The sequence below is a fragment of the Haplochromis burtoni genome, unplaced genomic scaffold (genome assembly GCF_018398535.1).
Source record: "Haplochromis burtoni strain Fernald_Lab_line unplaced genomic scaffold, NCSU_Asbu1 Contig_47, whole genome shotgun sequence".
NCBI lineage: Eukaryota > Metazoa > Chordata > Actinopteri > Cichliformes > Cichlidae > Haplochromis > Haplochromis burtoni.
The window spans coordinates 973,436-996,270 of NW_024582408.1; the positions used below are offsets into that span (position 1 = coordinate 973,436).

At 39.3% G+C, this 22,835-nt stretch overlaps 1 protein-coding gene across 1 annotated transcript; it reads left to right on the forward strand.

Annotated features, from left to right (window-relative positions):
• Positions 1 to 6,012: 6,012 nt before the first annotated feature.
• Positions 6,013 to 22,806, forward strand: lin28b (lin-28 homolog B (C. elegans)). Its single transcript, XM_005921602.2, has 4 exons — positions 6,013 to 6,294; positions 7,063 to 7,256; positions 17,315 to 17,502; positions 21,446 to 22,806. The coding sequence occupies exons 1-4, from the start codon at positions 6,285 to 6,287 to the stop codon at positions 21,756 to 21,758; spliced, it is 705 nt and encodes a 234-aa protein (XP_005921664.1). The 5' UTR covers positions 6,013 to 6,284; the 3' UTR covers positions 21,759 to 22,806.
• The last annotated feature ends 29 nt before the right edge of the window (positions 22,807 to 22,835 follow it).

A 22,835-nucleotide genomic window follows, 5' to 3' on the forward strand; every position in this document is an offset into this window, starting at 1 on the left:
CCCCCCTCCCACTACCATTCCCTGACCTGAAATGACCGACGTTACCCACCGTGAAGACTTGATGGATTGGTTCTTTAATCAAACGTAATCAAAACCGATTTGACGCTAAAGATGCGCACAAATGCACCCAAAAGATTGCTTATCGTTTTGTTTTAAGGGAAATTACGCATTACACAGTTATTTGTATAACTACAACTGGAAGTCTTTAAAGGGAACTTTCCTCAATACATGGGGGAAACCGGAAAACGGCAATTAAGCAAACAAGATCCATCATCACAGGATCTCCGTTAACCACTTTAAGCTTTATATTATGATATTTAAGGAGTATTAGCGTTGGTTTAGCAGATCTATCGATTACATTGTGGGTGGATGCTCAGCTTCTCCATTTGTTTGACTAAAACTTCAGAAGGTTCAGTGAATCCAGGAGCAAGAAAAAACAGTCATACTGACCCGCTGAAGCCCCGCAGAACAACACGACAAAATAATCCAAAAATAAATTGGAAGAATGCGATATAGATGCGTGGCCCCATTGTGCGCAGTTTTTGGCGCACCGGCGGTACAAGCGCTTCTTCTCTAACCTCCCCCCTCTCCTCTCGCTCTCTCTGACGTCACTGATATTTCATTCAGATATTTTCACCCTGTTTACTCCCGGTGCAGGAGCCTTGGCCGGATAGTTAGACTACCACTACGTGATTTACCGCCCATAAAGTTTACTTTCGTCGCTTTTCTTTCTCTTCCTCCCTCAGAAGTAAACGGGAAATTCATCTCCTGAGACCAAAAGGTAAAAGAAAAAAAAATATGGCTGTTGGAAGTGTATCAAATTGAAAGTCGCACTAAAATGCCTCCAGTGAACAAATATCCAATCCTAATTTAAATGGAACGGGGTTTTTAAAAAATCGTATTTTACGATTTGAAGCATGAAAAACGAAGGGAAAGTGTTTGAGTTGCCCCTGTGGTCAAGTATGAACCACACAATACGCGTATGCTTTTCTGTGCTGTGTGAATGTTTTTTTTTCGTTGAGTCTAAATATTTGTTAACGAAATCTGTGAAGAAAACAGAGGAAAATATTCGATGAATGGATGAGAAAAAAAATATCAATTCTTCTTTGTCTGCAGAGAATCACCAACATCCAGGGATGGAAATTAAAGTGAGCTGTGCTTCGAATTTGAAACTAGATGAGAAAATTAGAAAAAAAAAAAAGTCATTTCTTGGCGTGTTTTTTCTTCTTCTCTTAAAACACTCCATAAGCATATAGTCTTCTGGTCCTAAAAATAACCCTGAGGGGAGATGACCCCGCTCTGCCAACACTGTTTATCCATCCTTGTAAACGATAGAGAAAAGTGAAGGATTGGTAGCTGGAATGCATGAGGTAAACGACAAAAAACAACCCCCTCCTCACATAAAAAGAAAAAGAGAAAAGAGAGAGGGACTCAATGAACCCTTTGAACTGCATTGACAGCAATGCATGGTAAAATGCAAGTTTCCTCTGGGAGCCTACTTGGTGAAGAGTGGGGGTTGGGTGAGGTTAGCTGGGGAGAGGGAGTTCAAAGTCTGCACAGAAAGTTGGTATTCAAACAACTCAGGAATCTGCATGTGCTCATAAATATATAGTTCATCTAAGACAACTGAAGATCGAAATGAGCCTCTGCACTGATCTTTCCTTGCAGGCTTAAAAATAAAAAGCAATACAGATGAATTAACATTTGAACAGGTTTTAAAAGATGGCTTATAAAAGATGCATTTAAACAGAATATGTACTGGTATGTGACTTCCACTTGGTTTTCACTAAACCCCCAAAACACAATTAAATGAAAAAAAATCTCTCTTTATTTAAAAAAGAAAACAAAATGCTCTTAAGATCCTATAGTTTGCAGCTTGGATGCACACATTTCTTTCCACTGATTAGAGCTATTAACTGAGAAAATAAAGCAACAAGAACAATAAATCAAACAAGCCTAATCCATTAAAAATATTACATTTGTTTTATTAAATATATCTATGCAAATCTTATCAATAAGCCAAATAAAACAAACCCAAGACACAGCTTCTCAATTCTACACCTGAAATTATTGCAGGCCTTACAGAGATTCATATTATGCCATTTTTTTTTCTGCTCTCATGATAAATTTGTACTCGTAGTGCTGAACATCATATATAAATTGTACCATATTGAATTGGACTGTACTGAAAATAAATGAAGCCTCATTTGTATGATGTTGCATTGTCTCACAGAGACTATTGTGACATTCAAATTGGAACAAAAACCTTAGATGCACTTCTCCAAAACAGCTTATTTTTATATGAGGCAAATTTTTACATCACCCCTCTCATCGCTAGTTGTGATGAAAGAATAAAAACCATTCAGCAACTCACACATCTTAAAAATCGGGCAGTTCAACAAAGCGCTCCACAGAACAGGCGGGGATTAGATCGATATAAAGATACAGCATGTATGGAAAAAGCTATGGAAATAGAGAGAGTAAAAAGACATACAAATGGGTTAAAGGGTTGCTCCTGCTTTGCATTCAAACAAATAATAAATGGAAAAAATGCAGTCGCTTTGTCTTAAAAATGTAGTTTGCTACATAAGAATTAGCTCTTCAACCTTTTTTCCCCCACAAAGTTTCTTCTTTATCAGTGTCAGCTCTCTTTTTTCACATGTAGGGAGGTACTAAAATTTGATCATATCATAAGAAATGATATTAAACTAAAAAAAACCCACAAACAGTGATGTTGGTTTTAAAACGAAGGTCGTCTGCAAACAAGGAGCTGCTCGGCTCATTTCAGAAACAGATCATTTCCTAGCAATATTACAGATGTGACATGAAGATCCTTTTGTAGAACTTAATATGTGAAATATTTTCAGTGCTCATCTTCATGAATAGAAGTGGAAAAAGTACAGATCCTTATATAAATGTAAATGAGTGTGAAAAATGTATCTTATTCTGTAGCATGACAAAACAACTAGTGCAGAGATTGTTACAAGTTTTATGTTCGGCTTAAAAACAATCTTCAAAAAAGAAAAGAAAAACATACGTCAGTTTGTAGATGTCTTTGCAAAGTCTCAGTTGAAAAGTGTTCTTCTCTTTTTTTATCGCCACAAATATAATGAAAAGGTCTGAAAGTAAAAGAGGTTTCAAAACAGTCTTATCTTGTTGCATAAGTGCAAACAAAAGGCGTGACTGTGGATCTGTGGCAGCTATAAAACAAACATCTAATGCAAAGAAACAAAGTTTGAAGTTGGGCCATGTCACTTTTTCAGATGTAGGAACTTTAAGGTTTTTTGTTGTTGTTGTTTGTTTTGTTTTGTCACGCTGTCAAATGAGAAGCTGCCTTCTAACTTCTCCATCAGAAGGACGTTGAGAAAAAACAAAATGTTGAAAACTTTCCTCTGCTGAAGCTTGAAGGCAACCGATCAAACTGAGAAAAATCTGAATTTTCATAAATCATAAATCTGCATAAAGAAAAGTATAAAAGAGATGGACATAGGTTTAAAACCAGTTGAAAACCAACTATATGTGAGGAATTCTAGTTTGTGTCGTTTATGAAAACAAACTACTTAGAACATCTGCAAAGCTTTACTTTCACAGGTTTTTCTGTGCCTCTGTACCATTACAATCGTTAAGGCTGTTTCACAAGCATTTCATGAATCAATTTGTTTTTCACAGGTTTAAAGCACACCATAAAATCTTCACTAACAACCATTTTGCTCTTTCAGTTCCCTCTTTTGACCGACAGGCACACCAGAGCCTCCCATATCTAAATCATTCCTTGTCATTCTTTTGCACACTTCGGTAAGCTGCACTGCGGTATTTTCCGCTGACTTGTCCTAATCAGAAAGGTCCTGTCAGGATATGAATGAGTGGATAACATCTGACAGTGGTATCCAATCCTGTGACCCACACAGTAATTCTATGGCTGCTGAGGAGGCCTCCACTACAAGCATCTTCAAAAACAGGCCTTGTGCGCGGGGGCTGGGTTGGACGGATTGGGGGTAGGGGCAAAGCTTGCGAATTCCGGAGGGTGGGCTCTTGAGTGTCGGTGGGTGGAGACAGGCTTGTTGTTGTTTCATTCCTCCAACGTGTTTTTCCTCTTTCCTCATACTTGCGAATAACCCCTCGAGAAACGTCCCACCAAGGCAGAAGTGAGATAAGATGGAAAGTTTCTCAATGGGCTTGTTCTTGTTGTTGATCTGCTCCGTGGGCTATTCTTCTCTTAAGTGATCTATGCTGTTGGACGTAAACCATGTCCAGAATAGGAAGTAAGACGTGTAGTGGAATTTAAATGTGCTCAAACTTGATTTAATCCAGCTTTTGTGTTTGTTTTGTGGTTTTAAACATACTGTGTTTTAACAGTACCATTTAAAAAAAGCATATTGAATTGATACAAGCCACCTGTGTTAAAGTTCTCTTTAAGGAAGCTTAGTAATGCCACAAAAATCTCTTTAAGTTTGAATAAAAGTGGAACTTTAAGACTCAAACTAAGTTATTTTGTAAGAAGAAGAAGGAAAAACAAGACTTAACAATTTCAGCTCCAAACTTTACTGACAGCTTCATAGTATTTCTAAAAGCATTTATACCCCCCCCCCCCCCCCAAATAAACAAAAAACAAAACAAAAAGAAATGACCCTCCCCCGCTCAAAAAGAAACAGACAGAACTAATCTTGGTAAGGAACGTATCCTCATGACAAACGAGGCTCAAGACTTACAAATATCTGCTTTGCTTTCTGTCAGTTTTCCAGTCACATTCCAAAGCTGTGAGTTCAGCTCTCCTCTGGTGCCCACTATGATACTGGGAGGTAACTGGTTGTGAGTTAGGAGCATGAGCACAAACACATGTCCATGCATGAAAGTGGGAAATGATCATTTGCACTGTGTTTTGTAAAATTCACAAGTTCTAGTTTCCAGCAAAACAGGTTTAGGTTTCTTAGCATAGCTGGATGTTATTTCTGTTAAAGCCACAGCTGCATTTCACCCTTTTGAATATACACTGGTGTGAAAGTCTGAAGTGAGCTGTGCAATGCAAACAAAGGCTGTAATAAGCTTACGTATTTTAATGGTGCTGTGTTTACTTTGTATAAAATGTAGAAAAGTTAACCCTGTCTTGAAAATCTTTTTAGAGTTTGGCTTTGGTAATAGTAGGGTCTGGAGAAGAGATTCAAACAAGCAAACAGTAATAGAAATCGACAAAAAACAAGCAGTAAAATAAAATAAATTAAGAAACATTTTTTTGATGAATTTTGCTTGTTAAGTGATGCTTTATGTGTGAATTTTCACCCATTTAACACTATTTTTGTCACCCTGTGGAGGTCTAAACAAACCAACAGTACACTAACATATTTTAAACATGTACGATTTTCTTTGAATTTACTTAATTTTTATGAGTCAAAATACTCAAAGTAAAAAAACAAACAAAAGCCACACAGGACACACTGCTGTACTTCCACGTGATGATGGGAAGATCTATGAAAACAAGCCTGCAAATCTGTAGGTTAATCAGCTACACCCATTAGGGGCCTAACTTCATCATTTGCTTTTGATTGTAATTGGTTGATTCATTATTTCCTTGTTTTTTTTGTGTGTGTTTTTGCTGTTGTCATGGCCACCCTATTATTCCGCAGAGTTCATTAAAATGTAATTTAATCCCATCCAATCATCTAATCTAATCTCAGTGCATAATAGCCTTATGTAGCTACACCAACCCCTTTTGATACAGGACCTCAACAAAACACATTGCATGCAGTGCACTGCAGCGCATAGCATATCATATAGCACACGTTACAGCTTGCAGCTTCCCACAGTGGACGTGGGTTGTTTTATGATCTACACAACTATTGGGCGCGTGCTGTTGATGGTTCCGAGTCCAGTTTCCCCCCCACAACACACACCCATTTTCCTCTTTGAATCTTGGGACAGAAATGAGAAGCAAGAAAGCATGTAATTGACAAAGTCACGTGTTCTCACTACGGGAACGGGCACAGCCAGCTCGAGAGCGAATGAGAGCGAAGACGAGAGCGAGAGAGGGAGTAAGAGAGGCAGCGACCGAGAGAGAGAGAGAGGGGTAGAGCAGTAGGCTACAGAGGTGGTGTGAGTGAGGAAGGGATTGAAGGGAAGAGAGAAAGACATGACAAAAATATCAAAAGGCAGAAAGCACGCCGTACCATGCGAGCTAAACTGGTGACCGATGGGATCGAGGATGTCGGATTAATGGTGACTACCGCAGCCCGTTTTCGCAGAGGAAGCTTCTCTATTGCAACTTGGGCGCAGAGGGTCCGCGGGGAAACATGGCCGAAGGTTATTCTGCAATTATTTTCTATTTTCTGCTCTTAGTTTTTTTGTTGTTGTTATATATATATACATATATTTGCTCCACGTGAGCTCGCGCGAGAAGGGAGAAGGAGGCAAGGTGCAGCGTGATTATTGTTCCAAACCTAAAAAAATAAAATAAAATAAAAAATAAAGCCTGACCGGCCACACTGCCGAGCACCACATCTAACCACGTCTGGCAGCATTAAGATAGATCCACTGTTAGAGCGTATATGCTTTTCAAGCCAGTAGTAAAGCTCGAGGAACCATGTGTACACCTGCCCCTTTTTTCCTCCCCTTATAGCATGCAACTCCACATCAGGAGCGGGCTGTAGATGCACGAGAAAAACCCTCCACAAGTTACACCACTGAGCATGCCTGTGCACGAATCAGAGGCATTCATCTGTCATGGAGTAACAACTTTTTTCCCCCTTTTTTCGGTTGAGGGAATGTCTGGTTGACGCACATCGGTTCACAGCACCACGCGTCCCTCTTCGCTTATGTGACATGTGAAAAATAGTATAGGAAATTTCTACCGGCCCTGAACTTCGCATAGCCTGTACTTGAAGTGGAGGGGATTCCCCTCACGCTTCTTGGAGAAGTTTTCTTTATTTCTTTTCTTTTTTTTTACGCAACAAAGCTCATTAAACTTATATAAACGTGTATGCACGCAGGGCGGTGAGTGTTGAGCGGCGTGTCTGCGAGCACAAACAAAATGTTCTAACTCGCCTCTTGTACTGCCCGCTCGTTCTACAGGAGGGTCGGGTAAAGGTGGCGGAGAAGACCCCGCCAAGTCCGCCGAGCAGGAGGAGGACCGCACTCGACCTCAGGTCCTGTCGGGATCGGGCTTCTGCAAATGGTTCAACGTCCGGATGGGATTTGGATTTATCTCAATGACCAACAGCGAAGGGAGCCCCGTTGACCCCCCTCTGGATGTTTTCGTCCACCAAGTAAGTTGATGAAAACGTACACACAAGCACAGAGGAATACGCGTTTGCGTCGTGGTGATGTGGTGGGCATTGGCCTCATCCGGATTTTCCTTTCTTTGAAAAAAAAAAAAAGAAGCGTGGAAAAGCGACGAATGATTGAATACTTTTTATTTCCTCTGCCAAAAAAAAATGCTACTGTTACCTCAGATCCCATCTTGCTGTCCTCGGGCCCCTTTTTAATTCTTCTTCACAGCGATAGTTACACTGTATCATCCGGATGTTTCGCCTTGCCCGACACGTTACTGTGTAACAACATGCTGTCCACATGCTTAAGGGACAGGAAAAACCAAACCAAAACAAACAAACGACACACACACACACACACACACACACACACACACACACACACACACACACACACAAAGTTTTCCTCTGAGGCACACGTTTAGCTCTCCCTTTGCTTCTCCCTGTGAAGGGAAAGGAAAGAAATGTCGTGTGGATATGACACGGTTAGTTTCACACTTGGCCCTGTAATGGACAGCAGAGCTTGCTTGATATCCAGCCAGCTAACATGTCGGAGAGCGTGTTTTTTTTTAACTCACTGCTGGGCTCTGTTCTGGGAAGGTGGATTTTGCTCAGTGCTGTTGTTTGCTTGATGTACTTGAACCGTATGTGCAGTTTATAGAAACATCCTTTTACTTTCATACCGAATGGTGACGTGAAGCCCGGCCTGTGTGTCCCCCTCCCACTCCCTCCGCGTGTACTGCTGATTTATTGTGCATGGAGTTCATTTCAGAGGCCTTGTTTTTGACTGCTACAGAAAACAAAGAGCAGTGAAGTCCTCCCTTGTTTTAGCTCCCCTTTCCCTCCGTTAAATCGCCCTTTTTTACGGTCCTATAAAGTGCCTTTAAAATTCTCGAGGAAGGACAGATGACGAAGAGAGGCATTTTTGTTGCCATTTCGTTTGACACACTCTCTCACTTCATTGTAGAAAAGATGACTCCACTGATTACTATAAGGCAAATTAGTAGCACTGGGAAATATGGATTATAGTTGCATAAAGGGATTAGTTTATTTAGGTAAAAAAATATATATAATGTAACTCAAACACTTACAGTATGTTTTTTTCAAGCTGCATGCCAGACTAAAAATAGAAAGTGGGACCACAGTTTCACATGGTTTGCTATCCAATGTCTTTTTGAATGGCATTTGAGTGTGTTCTGCACCAGCAGGGTAGTTTCCACCTCTCTGAGCTATGCTGCATTCAGCTCAGTTTTTATGGAAAAATAAATAAATAAATACAAAAAAAATAATAAAATAGATATATGTACATTTCAAATTGTCCGCAGTATTTGATTGACCAAATGTGTTCACTGCCATTGAATTCTGACAGCGGTAAAGCTGGTTGTTTAGTGCATTTAGTTTGGCTATAAACGTGATAATCGAGAGTTATAAAAATATTTGGATTAAAATCCTGGAGTAAAGTGCAAAAAACATTCAGTGAATAACAACAATATGTTGAGCTTTGCTTCATGCGCATGCACGTAATAATATAGCCTGACATGTATTTCTACATTTTTTTGTTAACATTTACATGTATGTGGATGTTTTCATGCGCTCTTACTGCGCCTGCAAGAAACAAGCCCAAGCTCGGGAAAGTGGATGACTACAGCACTATGTTATCAGATTCTGATTGATACGTTCACATTGTGGCTTCATCGACTGAAAGCACTGCATCTGTCCATACGCTCCAGACTCCTGTCTTCCCTGCTGCTCAGAGATGTTTTAGGAGTGGATCAGGCCATCAAGGGTGAATAAAGGTGTGCTCTGGGAAACAGTCTTAAGAGCTGAGCAGGAGTCTAACAAAAACACTGTGTCTCAGTAGTTTGTAGCCTATAAGGCAGAAAAGGCTTGTGCGGTATACTGTTGCTTTACATAGGAAAAATATTTAGATCCACAATGCAAGAAAGGCTCATTAGGTACTGTGATGATGGCGGTGTATAGATGAAAATGTTTGCAGAGCTGCTCTCTTTCATTCATTTGTTTTTTCATATTTTGGGAGGATGGTGGGGACCAAATTGTTCCTAATATAGCTTTTTGTTAAATTATAGTATTCAGTGAATCATATGTTTACACTCGATCATTGGTGTCCCAGTGTTTCTGGCAGCTGTACGCGCTCACAGTGACACGACTGTCATTTAGCACAAAGGGGAAGACATCGTGCACTCATAAACACGCTGTCATAATAAATGCAAACAACCCCGTGATTTCTTTGGAAGGATTCACACTCGTGCATTCGTATTAAATCGGTCACTCATTCTCTCTGATTGTTCCACCCTCTCTGTCTCTCTGCTAGCAGCCTGGAGCTATTTGAATATATTGATGTTATTTCCAGGTTTAAAAGAAATGTTCAGATTTGGAAATATTGAATACAGATCTGGCCTGTTATATCTTAAGTAGAAAATTATTTAAAAGTCTTAAAGCCATAATAATTGTTTTAGGATGCATTTTGTCATTTTTAATCAGTGGCAAGCTCACAATCAAACCAACTTAAAACAAAGGTTATGAATTAATTTACACGTTTGTGGTAAAAGGGTCGTTGTTGAAATAAAACTATCAGAAAGGATGCCGATTTATTCTTGCACAACATTGACCCTATCCGCATGATAAAAGCTGAGGTAAGAAAGATAGGGAGGGGAAGAGGGAGCATGAGGACAGGAGGAAGGGGGGAAGAGAGGAGGAGTTTCCTTAAGAGAGGGAAAGAGGAGGGATGTGGGAAAAAAAAAAGTGTGGGTGAGGGGTGGGGGTGCTGGGCTGGGGACGGCGGTAGTCCAAGAGGAAAACATGAGTGAGAGGTTGGAAAAAGACGAGCGAGTGGTGGAGCGGGAGGTAAAGGAGGGAGGGTGTGCGCTTGTGTGTGTGTGTGTGTGAAAGAGAGAGTTAGTGTGAGCCCCCCACCCCCCAGAGCACGAGGCCTCTTCCTGGGAGGCCTCTTCATCACGGCTCCTATCTGATCGCTTCCTTTCGGAAGGTGTGAGAGAGTAATTAAGCATCTTCACTCTCTCCTTAGTGATTCCACTATTACATTATCTCTGTGTGTCAACCACTTCTCTACCTGGGCTGAGTGTTTTTTGCTATGTGTGTGTGTGTCTGTGTGTGTGTTGGGGGGGGGGTCTCTCCTTGGGCATTCTTTAAAAAGAGGAATTTCTTAAAGACAAAAAGGCAAGAGGGTAGGCGAGGGGTTTAGTGGATTGGGGGTGCTGCCTGCCCTTTGTCGGTAATCAGTTTGAAATGTTGAACAGTTTGCTGTTGCTATTCTCCTGAAACCCCATGAGTTTATGAATCCCTTACGAATGTGTGTGTGTGTGAGTGTGTGTGTGAGCACTTCTTACTTTCTGCTTTCAGCCACCAGGTTGTCGATGCCTACGTGTGATCCGTTGAAAAATGTTCTAGGTTTTTGATCATGCATGTGCGCACTCGAGAGAGAGAGAGAGAGTGTGTGTGTTTTGTGTAGTGAGGTTAAAGTGGGCCCCTAGTGAGATTAACCTCTGGTCCGTGTCACCGTTTGGCATGCAGGCCCCACCCATCTCTGCCTGCAGATAGCCAGTATCAGGCTTTGTGTCTCCTGCAGCCACACCACTCCACTCACCCACACCACCGCCACCCTTCCCGTCTTTACATCAAATAAAGCAAAAGAAGAAGAAAGACAAGTCATGTGACTTCCTTTTGAGGAGCTGGCCGCATATAGCGGATGTTTGATTGGTAATTGGAAGGGTGATGGAGTAGACACAGAAGGGCTACAATAAAAAAAAGAGCAGCAGTTCCGCTGGTCATGTCAGTATGAGCTGATTAAGGATTTAAGCATTTAATTAATCTATTTTTTTTTTAATTACCAGGAATGAAAAATTCCAGGAGGCTCTTTCTAGTTCTTTCTTTAATATTTAATGTTCTTGGCTGCTCAGTTCTTCTATGCAATGCTTGATAGATTTTAAGGGCTACAGTCTGCAATTTGTTTTTATTTATTAGCACTTTGTTTCTCCATTGATCATTTTGTCCTAAAAAATGACAAAGAAAAGCATCAAAAAGGAAAAAAATAATAATCATCAAAGACCTAATTAATTAATAAAACAACTGTTACATTTCCGAAGGATAGATAAAAGTTAGATTTAGACACAACATGTGTAAACAGACGTTTAAAAGCTTTTCTTGTGGAGAGATTTGCCTGAAACAGTTTTAATTTGCGATAATCTATAGTCAAATTTCTATTAAAAATTGCTAGAGAGACAGATGAAAGCAATTTATATGTAAAAACACAGTTGTTGCAAAGGCTCAAATAAAAAAATAATGATAAAGATTAGAGCTATTATAGTAAATAAAATGTATAAAATCCCTCAATTAAACATCTGACTACATTTATCTCATGTTCATCTCTTTGTATTCATGTTAGAATTCATCAGATCCGAGCTAATAACCAGCACTCATTTTTGTGTCATGTTTGTCATGCATTACATCATCATCTGTCTACTTTGTTAGATTGGGTGAGTTCAGTGCCAAAGCATACAAAGAAAAAAAAAAGACAGCTGCTGTTTTTTGCCTCTGTAAATGGATTCAACTGTAAAACCAATTAAATAATGATTGCAACTCAAATTGTATGCACTACCAATGTACACGTGTAAGGTTTGAAAGGTTTGCATTGATCCATCATTTTTCCTAAAAGAAAATGTGAAAAATTCAAACCTTTTAAAAATGATTTCTGTCATTTTAAATTTATGATATATTCCATCATTTGTTCTTTTGTGAAAGTGACACCTCTTTAAATGGCTGGCAGTGAATCTTTGCAGTGACACTGGACTGTTTCTGTTTTGAATAGGTGCAGTTATTAGCAGGCTGTGTGCTTTATCACCAGTCACCTCAGTGAGGTTCATTTCCCCCTCTCATGCTGATAAATGTACCAGGATGATCTAGTGCTTCCTTCCCCAGATCAAATATTTGGCCCAGTCATAATCGGGGGTGTTGGATGTTGTTAATTTGAAGCAGGGGAAACATGAAGGCTTTTAACTGTTTGATGGGGGCTGGGCGAGGTTCAAAGGTCAGAGCCACTAATGACAATGTGTTGAGGAGAGCTACGGTGTCACCGACATAAGAGCGGCTCTGTTGGTGGTTTTCACTGGCATGTTTGTGTGTGTGTGTGTGTGTTTCCTCTCCCTTTCTTCTTTGGTTTATATATATCCTGTTGGGTTATGTCCATCTGAGCTGATCTAGCCCAGCTTTATCCACTTAGCATTTCCTGTGTATTAAAAGCTACTCAGTGACACCAAGCCACATGTTGACCACCATCTCCCTCTACTCACTCACCTCTGCACATTCCCGTTCCTCTTAGAAACGAGCACAATACCCTTCTCCACCTCTGATTTAAGGCATCCCATAATTAGCCATTCCATAGCTGGTGGTCGCCTCGGAGAGAGGCTGGTGGAGGATGGTGGCTCTCCTCTCTCTTGCTTCCCCATCCCCTCACATTACAGCTTCCTGTATTGATTGCTGGGTCTGGTGATGACGAGGGCCGGCTGATGAAAAGGAGGGCTATTTCTATCTAGGATGTCAGTGTCAATATTGATCTCTGGCTCTTTCCTACACACACACACGCACACATATATATATATGTACGGTAACATGCATAAAGACCTAAAGATATTTATTACACATAAGGAAGCTTGCAAGCATAATCAAGCCCTTTTAGAGTATCTTTCGATCTTTTTGTTGGATAGGTTTCTTCCGTTTAAGGCAAGGTGCTGGCTGCTGGTGACCCTTAAGTTTAAGCACAGAGTGGTGGTGTGGTCTTCCCAGCAGGCTGGGGGTGGTGCTACGATGGTTATACCACTGACCTCAGGATTTCTCCTGCTGACCTGTGGGGTTCCTGATCAAATGGTGGTTTTGTTCCTGGCCTCCCCCAATTCCAGCCACTGATGAGGAGTTGCTCCTCCATTGGAGCTGAACAGAATGCGGTGGAGGTAGTTCCATGAACCCCCACCCCCCACCCTTGTCCTCCTCTTCCTCCAGATTCCCACCCATATCCACCTCCCTGTGCTAAGCCACTCCCCCATTTTGTGTTAGAGTCTCTCTTGCTCTCCTTCTCTCTTTTTCGTTCTGCTTGGCATTCTTTCATTCCCTCACCTTAGCCGTGCCCTCTCCTGACCTCTTTGCGTAAACTGAAACGGGTCAGGACACCCGCCAGGTCACTTGAGAGGAGGGGACTCAGGTTGCAGGTTCTGATTTGCGAAGTTTTCGCACACACACACACGCTTACACATGCATAGAGCAGCTCGGAGGCACACATGTATATACAGATCCATATGCTGCAGTTTATTACGTAATTGCAGAGACTGAGCTGTTGCGAGTGAACGCGTCAGAACGTATCTGACACAAATATGATGCCATAACCTATATGGAGGAGATTTTAGTGTGTGTGTGTCTATGTGTGTTTTCCTGCATTTCTACAGAACAAAAGGGGATGTGTGGTTTCCTCACTGGTGCATTGTGGGAATTGAGTGAGTTGGAGAGGGGGGGGTAGAGTGCTGAGACAAACCACTCAACTTTGACCTGGAGAGACAAGCTGCTTCTGGACTGAAGACAGGAGAGGAAGAGGAAGGGCTCGTGTGCCATAGTCTAGAGACCAGCTGATGTTTATTTATCATTATTCTGAATATATTGTGTTTCATGGGGGATGGGCACAACCTTTTGTTGTCTTTTTACTGATATCTGCTGAACAACTGCCTTTTAGCCATTCAGATGGTCTAATGATGGTAATTATAAAATCAATTGGTGTTTCCATTTGAATGACCAGGATATAGCTCGGCTGTAGCTTCTCATTTGGTTGATTATTTTGCTGGTATGAGCAGAGAACTTTGATAAAAGAATAGGTTAATGAATATGGAATCTTAACATTATTACTATTATTATTTTGTAACATAATGTTCTGAGATTGATCGTGATGCTGCTTGCTTAGTTTGTGACTCTCCTCACCGTCCCTTCTGTGTTATTCCCTTTTTTGCATCTGTGGTGCATAATCTTTCCTCTTGCTCATTTCCATTCCCTGATTCTCATCTATTCCTCAAAGCCAAATCCAATAGCTGAATGCCCAAAATGGATGAGTCTTCCATCACAAATCGACTAGAAGCAGAGTGGCCTTGGCTGTAAGTCTCACTTACTGCAGTGGGGGAAACAAGCAGGACATCAGAGGAAGAATGAATGAGTGAATTTTGGACATGTTGCTTTTAATGGTAAAAAAGGCGATTTTCTCTTTCGAATAAATTGTTGAAATGTTCAAATGTGGGAAAAAAAAGAAAGAATTGTTTAAAAAAGGTTAAATATGAAGTCACAACTCTTCCGTGTATATATCTATATTTTCTGAGGACTAAACTGAAAACCTATTTATTGTTTTATTATATAAAAAAAGTAAAGAAAAAAATTGTGTATTATTACTCATTGTGAGAGAGGCCTTTGGAATCCAGATTAATAGCTTTTTGGTAAAAGTTTATGTTTCATATGTACTAATTTGTGTTTAATATATATGAAAAAAATCAAAATCCAAAAATCTCTAATGAAAAAAAAGATTAAAACGCAGGGAAATAACATAATTATATATCAGCATTGTTCAAGTTTAAGAAATTTGATGGCTTTCTAAAACTTTTTTTGTACTGAACTATAAGTTGTAAAAATACCAATTCTAAAAAAACCCCTAAAAACAAAAACAAAACAACAACTAATAACCTTTATTATTTGAAACTGAAGTTAGTTTTTTTCATGATGTCAAAGTTTGTCTTTGATATCATTCTTTTAAGGAATAAAGTTCAAGTAAAGGGAGGTAAAGATAAGAAAAGGGAAAATATAAAAAAAAATGCAACTTACTTAAATTGTCTAAATATATTATATATATATAATAATAATTTATATATATTATATATATATTATATATATATATATATATAATATATATATATAATAATTTTTAAAAAAAATGCATAAAAATTACTTTAAAAACAGAAAAAAAACGAACATAAACTGATTTATTTAATGTAGAGTGGACATTTTATTTTTTCTTATCTATTTGAAAGTTTTTCTTTAATCCTAAGAAAGTCTTGGCGTGACCCTCATTTACCGAGTGCTGTGATATGTGAGTGCCTTTAGAATACATTTTATTAAGCATTTAAAAAATATTTTTTTGAATAACTGGGTGTTGTAATAACGACAGTTTGTGTTACCTGAATTTTTAAAGGCGACCTAACAGATCCCAAGAAAATGTATTTGATTGCATATTCTTACATTGAGATATTCTTTGTGTTTGCGGTAGGTTTTGAAGTTTTTTCCGCTGTGTGAAACAAGGTTAAATGTTTTCCTTTTTTTTCATACTTGTTTTCCTGAAGGAAACAGAGACATATTAAATGTATTTCGTTTCACTTCCATTTAATCCACGTGGTATCCCAGTGGTCATTTATTGTACAGTGGTTTTCACATGGACAATTATCCGAGTGCAGTGAGTTCAAACACTATTCTTAGTTTGTAATTAATTCCCACATCCTCTGTACGTCTTTCCTCTCTCTTAGGTTTTCATCTCTATCTACAAACCACCTATAGAGCGCCTTCAGCTTCCTGTAACCTCAGTCGCTGCAGAAAAATGCTGCTGTGCACAATTTCTCTCCTTCTTCTATAGTTTCACATCTATATCATCTGATCATTTGTGCCTTTCTCTTCCTTTGTCTCCTACATATCTGACTCTACAGCATGCACTGCTTTTACAGATAGCCTGTGTGTTATTTATAGGTCTTGATGTATAGTAGGTAGTAGGTTTGCTCTGCACACTGCATGCCCATGTGGGCGTGTGTTTACCTATAAGAGCCGCAGGGCTTGCTGCGATTCATGAAGGTCACGGATTCTGTGCCTATCAGCCGTCAGCGCTGTGCGATCAACAAGACATAAATCATTGTCCAGTGGTTATGTAGTAACTAAATCAATATTTCCGATCATGTAGATAAGATGGATGGTGGATGCTTTAAAAAAAAAAAAAGATTGTATAGGTGTAACATTCTTGTCTTTTAAGCCTGCAGAAAAGGAAGTGGTGTCTCTGCGAAAAGTAGATAAAGAGAGTAAACCAAGGACATATCATGTGAGATAAGTCGCTCTGTGGAGCAACCTTCACGGCAGTTGGTACAAACCACATATAGTCAATCCACCATGTTTGAAGTAATGTATTTGCCTCTTGATGTTCATTGTCTGCTAATACTTGTTGTGTTCGCTGCATGTGGCAGTGTGTAAAAGCCCACCTCGTGGACTTGCCCGTGTTAATAAAGTAAATGTTGATTCTTGAGCTATGTGGAAATAAAAGGAGTTGATTGGGGAACTTTTTGTGTGCAGACGTAATAATATATCTGGCAACTGCTCAATGTGTAGATTTAACCTAATGGGTGTGGGCTTGCGTAACATTAATGCTTTATCTTATGCAGACAGAAAGAGGAACTAATCCATTTTCACTGAAAGATTGCATTTTCTGCCTAAGAAGGGGGCTGTCTTTATGTCTAGCTGCATACTGAAGGCTATTAAAGTGTAATAGCCTTTGTCAGTTTCCATGAATCATCTGGGGTTAAAAAAATATTCAATATAACCAACAAAGGTAAAACGCACCCTGATACTGCTGTATAAAAAGCCTTTAAAGCTAACATAATAGAGATCTTTCAGTTGCCTTTAACGAGCTACCTTATTCAGTGACGTGGTTTACTATTATAAAAGAATCAGATTTACATTTTCCTGGAACAGTTTTGCTCTTACAAAATCTAACGTCCTATAAATTAACCTTTAAAGATTTATTTTTGTATAGGCTTGAAATTATAATATTTTAACCTAAGGGAAACAAATGCTTTGACATTAAATTTAAAGCAATTTCAACAAACATGAGCCCTAACGTGTCGGATACTCTCGCTTATAACACACAGGGCGTTATCCTACCTACACACTCTTGTGTCTTGCATTTGGCAATAAGCATCTGCCTCTTTTAAAGGGATAATTGCCCTTTTTTATTCTTCCAACAGAGCAAACTAGTGATGGAGGGCTTCCGCAGCTTAAAGGAGGGTGAGCAGGTGGAGTTCACCTATAAGAAGTCCTCTAAGGGCCTAGAGTCCCTGCGGGTGACCGGACCTGGTGGGGGACCCTGTGCAGGCAGTGAGAGGAGACCCAAAGGGAAGGTCCCATTGCAGAAACGCAAACCAAAGGGAGACCGGTAGGTTTTTATTCATTTTTGAAACAAAAAAAAAAATGTATGTGTATGTTTTGCGTCTGCATGAATGTAATCACACGTATGCATGGTTTTCCTGAAAATGTGAAATACGTGAATGCGTATAGGTGCCTGTGGTTAGCTTTGAGAAAGCAAGACTACGCTGTAGCAATAGGAAACATATTCTATACGTACAGCTACCCGCAGTGAGTGGCTTCTGAGTGGGCTGAGATTATAGATTAAACCTATTCAATCTGCCTCGGTACATGCCTGTTGCTATGGTTATTGTGCACCATAATAAGGAATTGAATAGGGCACTTCGCTTGCCATTGCCGCTATTTTAAATCAATTTGCCAGCTTTTACATTAGAGACTATATTAGCATCGGGGTAGATTGGACCTATATGCATCTCAATGCAGCGGTAGCCAAATCAATTGTTTTGTCCTCAGTTGAATCCTGAAGGGAGCTTTGCTGAAATCTGCAGAGGGAGCCATAGGGAGTGCCTTGAAAACGCTAAGCAGAGTCCTCCTGTCCTCCTACTGAAAGAAAGTGCCCTCATTTGATGTGCGGCAAATCCTGCCAGGTAGAGTCTAAGTACTGTATCTGTTGTGGGAAGGTATCACATGATTTCAAGGCTACATTTACATGAGAAAGTGTAGCGCTGGCACCCTTTATGTTGCTGCATCACTGTTGCTTCAGTGCTCCAATGCAGCACTATCGTGTTTTTTTTTAATAGTGGTAAAGAAAAACATTTGTTAGAAAGGAAGAAACTGTATCTGACAGAGAAGGCTCCCTGATTGGTTTACACAGCTGAATAATTCAGCTTATTTTGGATAATTGATCCAGTGTTAGGTCAAGTGTCTGTCTTCTGCTAATGTGGTAGCAAGGTGGTTTTGGATTTAGTGATGGCAGGTAGATGTGTGTTTCTGTCTTTGTGAATGCTGGTCAGTGGGAGCAGCTACTGGTGGGTTACGCTGCGGGTTATTCTGCTATGCAACGGATCATTTCTTTCTTTTCTCTAGAGCTGCTCAGATCACGTTCTGTAAAACTGTTCAGTTTAAAAATTGAGTAAACAATTCATCGGTTGTGGAAATAGTGGCTAAAAACTTTAGTGATGACAGCGCTGATTTTATATCAAACAGAAATTAGCAGAGAAGTCGATGTTTAACATTAACTGTTGAGAAATGTTCATCAGCTGTTGCAGAATTTTCTTTAAACTAATTAAGCACTCATCTGTAACCATTTCCCTGAAAAAAAAAATTGCCATTAGCATTTAGAGCTCATTAGTCTTAATCTGTGATAAAAACATTCTTCAATATTAAACTTAAAGGACATCCAAATATTTTGAGCTGTTTTGTCTTCATCCAGGTTTTTCTCAGTTTGATATGAAATTTAGTCTATCAATGTTTTCTCTTTGTGTTGTACACATTTGAATCAAATTAGCTGAGATTAAACTGTGCTTTCATTACACTAAATGAGTGCATGACCTGAGACATACAAGAAATCTGAATTACATGAGTGAATATTTTAAACTTTAAAACCTAAATTCTCCAAGAAATTGATGGATTTTCATGCTACCTCGGGATTGGAACTATAATTAGTATATAAATATAATTATTTAATTGCACGAATTAATTTATCAGATCACTGTACTTGTATGAATCCAGGTTTTGAGGACACTTACTAATTACCTCTTAAAACCTACCTTTAAGTCTTTCTTAATTAATGTCACAGCTTTTAGTGAGGTAGCCATCTTATCTGTAGTCTCTATTATATTCTTTATGGTTTATTTATTGTAGAAAAATAATACTTTTTCTTTACAAAGAACAATTAAACATTGCATTAAATTTTTCTTATTTAATTCAAACAGCCAGTTGTTATTTTATTGGATGCAAAGAACACAGGTTAAGTAAAGATAATTTATCTGGTTCCGTAGAAAAGGCCAATTTGTTAATTGGTAATCAAATCAGATGCACCTTAAAATGTGTGCAGTAAGCAGTTATTTCATAATGATAAGCGGTTGAGTTTTGCACTGCTGCAGTAGAAATTTAACACAAACTGATAAATCCAGAATCATTTGTTCTAGACTTCATTGCCCAAGAGATATTAAGACACCAGGACATTATTAAAAACCTGAACGGTGACTTGTACGTGACATAAAGCCTTAAAAAAAAGAAAATATGACAAAAAATATTTATTATTTAATGCAGTGCAAAGAGAACTGATGGCATCATGACGGGCTAACATTTTGGCCTAATTTCTCTTCATGCTTTTATTGTTGCCATTTCATTGCTGGCATTCTTTTCAGAGCTAATAATATAATGCAGTTTGGCATGCCACAGCGGCCACACCAGACCAAAATCATATACAACACTACCATCTAGTGGGGAATTTTAGTTGGAGCCGACATTTCTACTCCGTAGTGCCGATGATGGACAAGAGTGAAATAAAATCTTTATTCTTCTTTTTAAAAAATTCTTCTTCTTCTTATTGTTATTATTATTATACTTACCATGTTAGAAATGATAGTTATTAGTAGGGCCATATTTGTTGTAGTTTTGCCTTTTTAAATCAATCAAGTGTGCCGATTTTCAGCTTTAATTCAAGGGGTTCAAAAAAAGTTTGCATTAACTGCTTAAGAATTTCAGTATTTTAAAAATACTTCCATTTGTTATTTAAATTATTATATATAACACTGTATTAATTGTTTAAAAATAAAGCATTTTAATGTCCAGGTCAGATCTGTTGCTTCATTATTTCATGACCAATAAAGCAGACATATCTGAAGTTGGTGCCATGTGTTGAATTTGTATTTTTCACTGTGATTTTAAATGTGAGGCACAGAGAAATGTCAGTGCAAGTGAGGGACGACATATTAGGTTTAAAATCCAAAATAAATCATAAGTCCCAAATATTCTAAAAACAAATGAACGCACCGGGTAATTCAGCAACATCAACAGATCGGAAAAACCAAAGGAGACAACTAATGTGCACAACGACAGAATTACTTTCATAGTGAAAGAAAACAACCTCACAACATCTAACACTCTGCCAAAGTCTACAATCAAGAGATGCCTTCATGAGGGTAATTACAGAGGCCAGATTAGACATTACAAGAAAACACCTTAACGAGCCTGCACAGCTCTAAAAAAAGATTCTTGAAAACAAGATTAGCTCGTGTCATAATGATGGAAAGAGAAACGTATGGAGAAAGGAGAGAACAGCTCATGATATGAAGCATACCATGATCCTTGCCAGACATGAAGGAAATATTATGGCATGAGCATGTACGGCTACCACCCACTAGTGTTTACTGATGATGTGACCACTGATAGAAGTAGCAGAATGAATTGAGAAATGTACACAGCTATACTCTTTGTTTAAAATTAGCCAAATGTTGGTAAACAGATTGGAGAGCGCTTCAAAGTGCAAATGGTTAACGCTCCATCGAATACTGCAAACCAAGACTTTCCCTATGCTAAGAAATGGCGTATTCTTCAGTGGCCAAGTCTCAACCTAACCTGATCTCAACCTAACTGAACATGCTTTTCACTTACTGAAAACAAAAGTGAATGCAGAAAGAGCCACGAACAAACCTAGCAGAGCATCTGAAGGGAAGACACACAGCCTTTGGTGATGTCATTGAGTTCTAGGCTTCAGGACTGCCATCTGCAAAGGATTGTCAAAAACAGTCCTTCTATTTAAAATTATTCTAGTTTCTCTAATTATCTTTGGGCCTTTGCAAATGGAAGGCTGTATCAACTGCTATAACTCCTATACAGTTGTGTCTTTGTCCAACAAATTATGGATCTAACTGTATTTTAGCCGCAAAGTGCTTGCAGATTCAAAAGTACAAAATCTGTTTTCTGTTTTAAGAAAAAGAAAAGGAAAAGCTAAAAACAAAGATCCTGTTCATGCTTTCTGTTCTTTTCTCCTCTGTCCCCTGCAGCTGTTATAACTGTGGAGGTCTGGATCACCATGCCAAGGAGTGTGGCCTGCCCCCCCAGCCAAAGAAATGCCACTACTGCCAGAGCATCACGCACATGGTGGCTCAGTGTCCCCACAAGGCGCTGGCGCCTGCCACAGGCTCTCAGGACCAACATGCGTCTACCTCGGCCTCTAGCCCAGGGACCGGGCCTTACCTCTCTCTCCCAGAGGAAGAGGAGCGCTCTGGCTCGTCTCCTCTGGAGGGTTCCTCCTCTTCCCCCGAGGAGCCCCATACACAACGTGGCTCTCGGACCCAGAGGTGGAGGAAATCCTGAAATAGTCCATAGGGGTGAATCTTTCACCGCTAGCCTCTGACACCTCATGTCTCCTCTCAATCAAGGTTACCTGAAGCTCCCCTCATCTACCTCACACCTGTGAAAAATGGGAGGTCTTTATTCCTTTACTTTTATTGTTTGTTTTTTGTTGTTGTTGTTTTTTTTTTTTTTACAATTTCTAACCAGCGCAGCTATGGCAACGATCAGTGGGGTACGTGATGGGCAAGAATGTGTGTGACTGACTTGCAGTCATTTGGTGCAGCTATGGCAACCACGGCTGGAATGGTGACTGCAGGGGATCACTCTTGTTTCAGTCTCTGCAGCACGAGAGTGAGAAAAAAACAAAAAACACTGTATAAGTCTAGTCTTGATGATTGTTTTTGCCTTTGTACCCTTGGACCTAAGTGTTGGCCATTATGAATGCTTTTTCTCTACACGACTATCTTGCAGATTTAAAGCCACAAAATATCCTGTAGGCCTAATCATTCTGAAAAATCATGATGCATCCTTTTAGCACACACAGTAGCTCATCTTAAGAAGGATTAGAAGAAGACCTCAAGACCTCAAGACCCTCTAAGTGATAATCCAGACCCGCAGGACCGTTAGCTTGGCTTCTAAAGATCTTTAGGGAAACTTTATGGATCCCAGAGGGAATTTTTTTTAAAAGACAGCCAGCTGCTAGATCACACTCTATACTTCTTAAACACTCACATACATATATGCATACCTCTTATATGATATAGACCGGACCAACTGATTGTCAGACGTCAAACATGTGCAAGACTGAGAGAAAGCGCTTGTCCTGTGCGTGTTACGCATGCTCGAACAGAAAGCAAAACTGTCAGACTGAAGCACCTCTTCCTCAGGTGTGAGTCAACACTATTAACCCTTATGTTTCCTATTATCATAGATAGACACAGTCTATATAAGACATCATATAATCCATCTAGATCATAGTTTAGATTCAAAGTAATGAACCGAACATTAGATTTCCATTTTGGTTGTGGCATAATTAGTTGAAAATAACATTACAGTTTATAAATTATAGTATAAGTCATTTATATATATATATATATA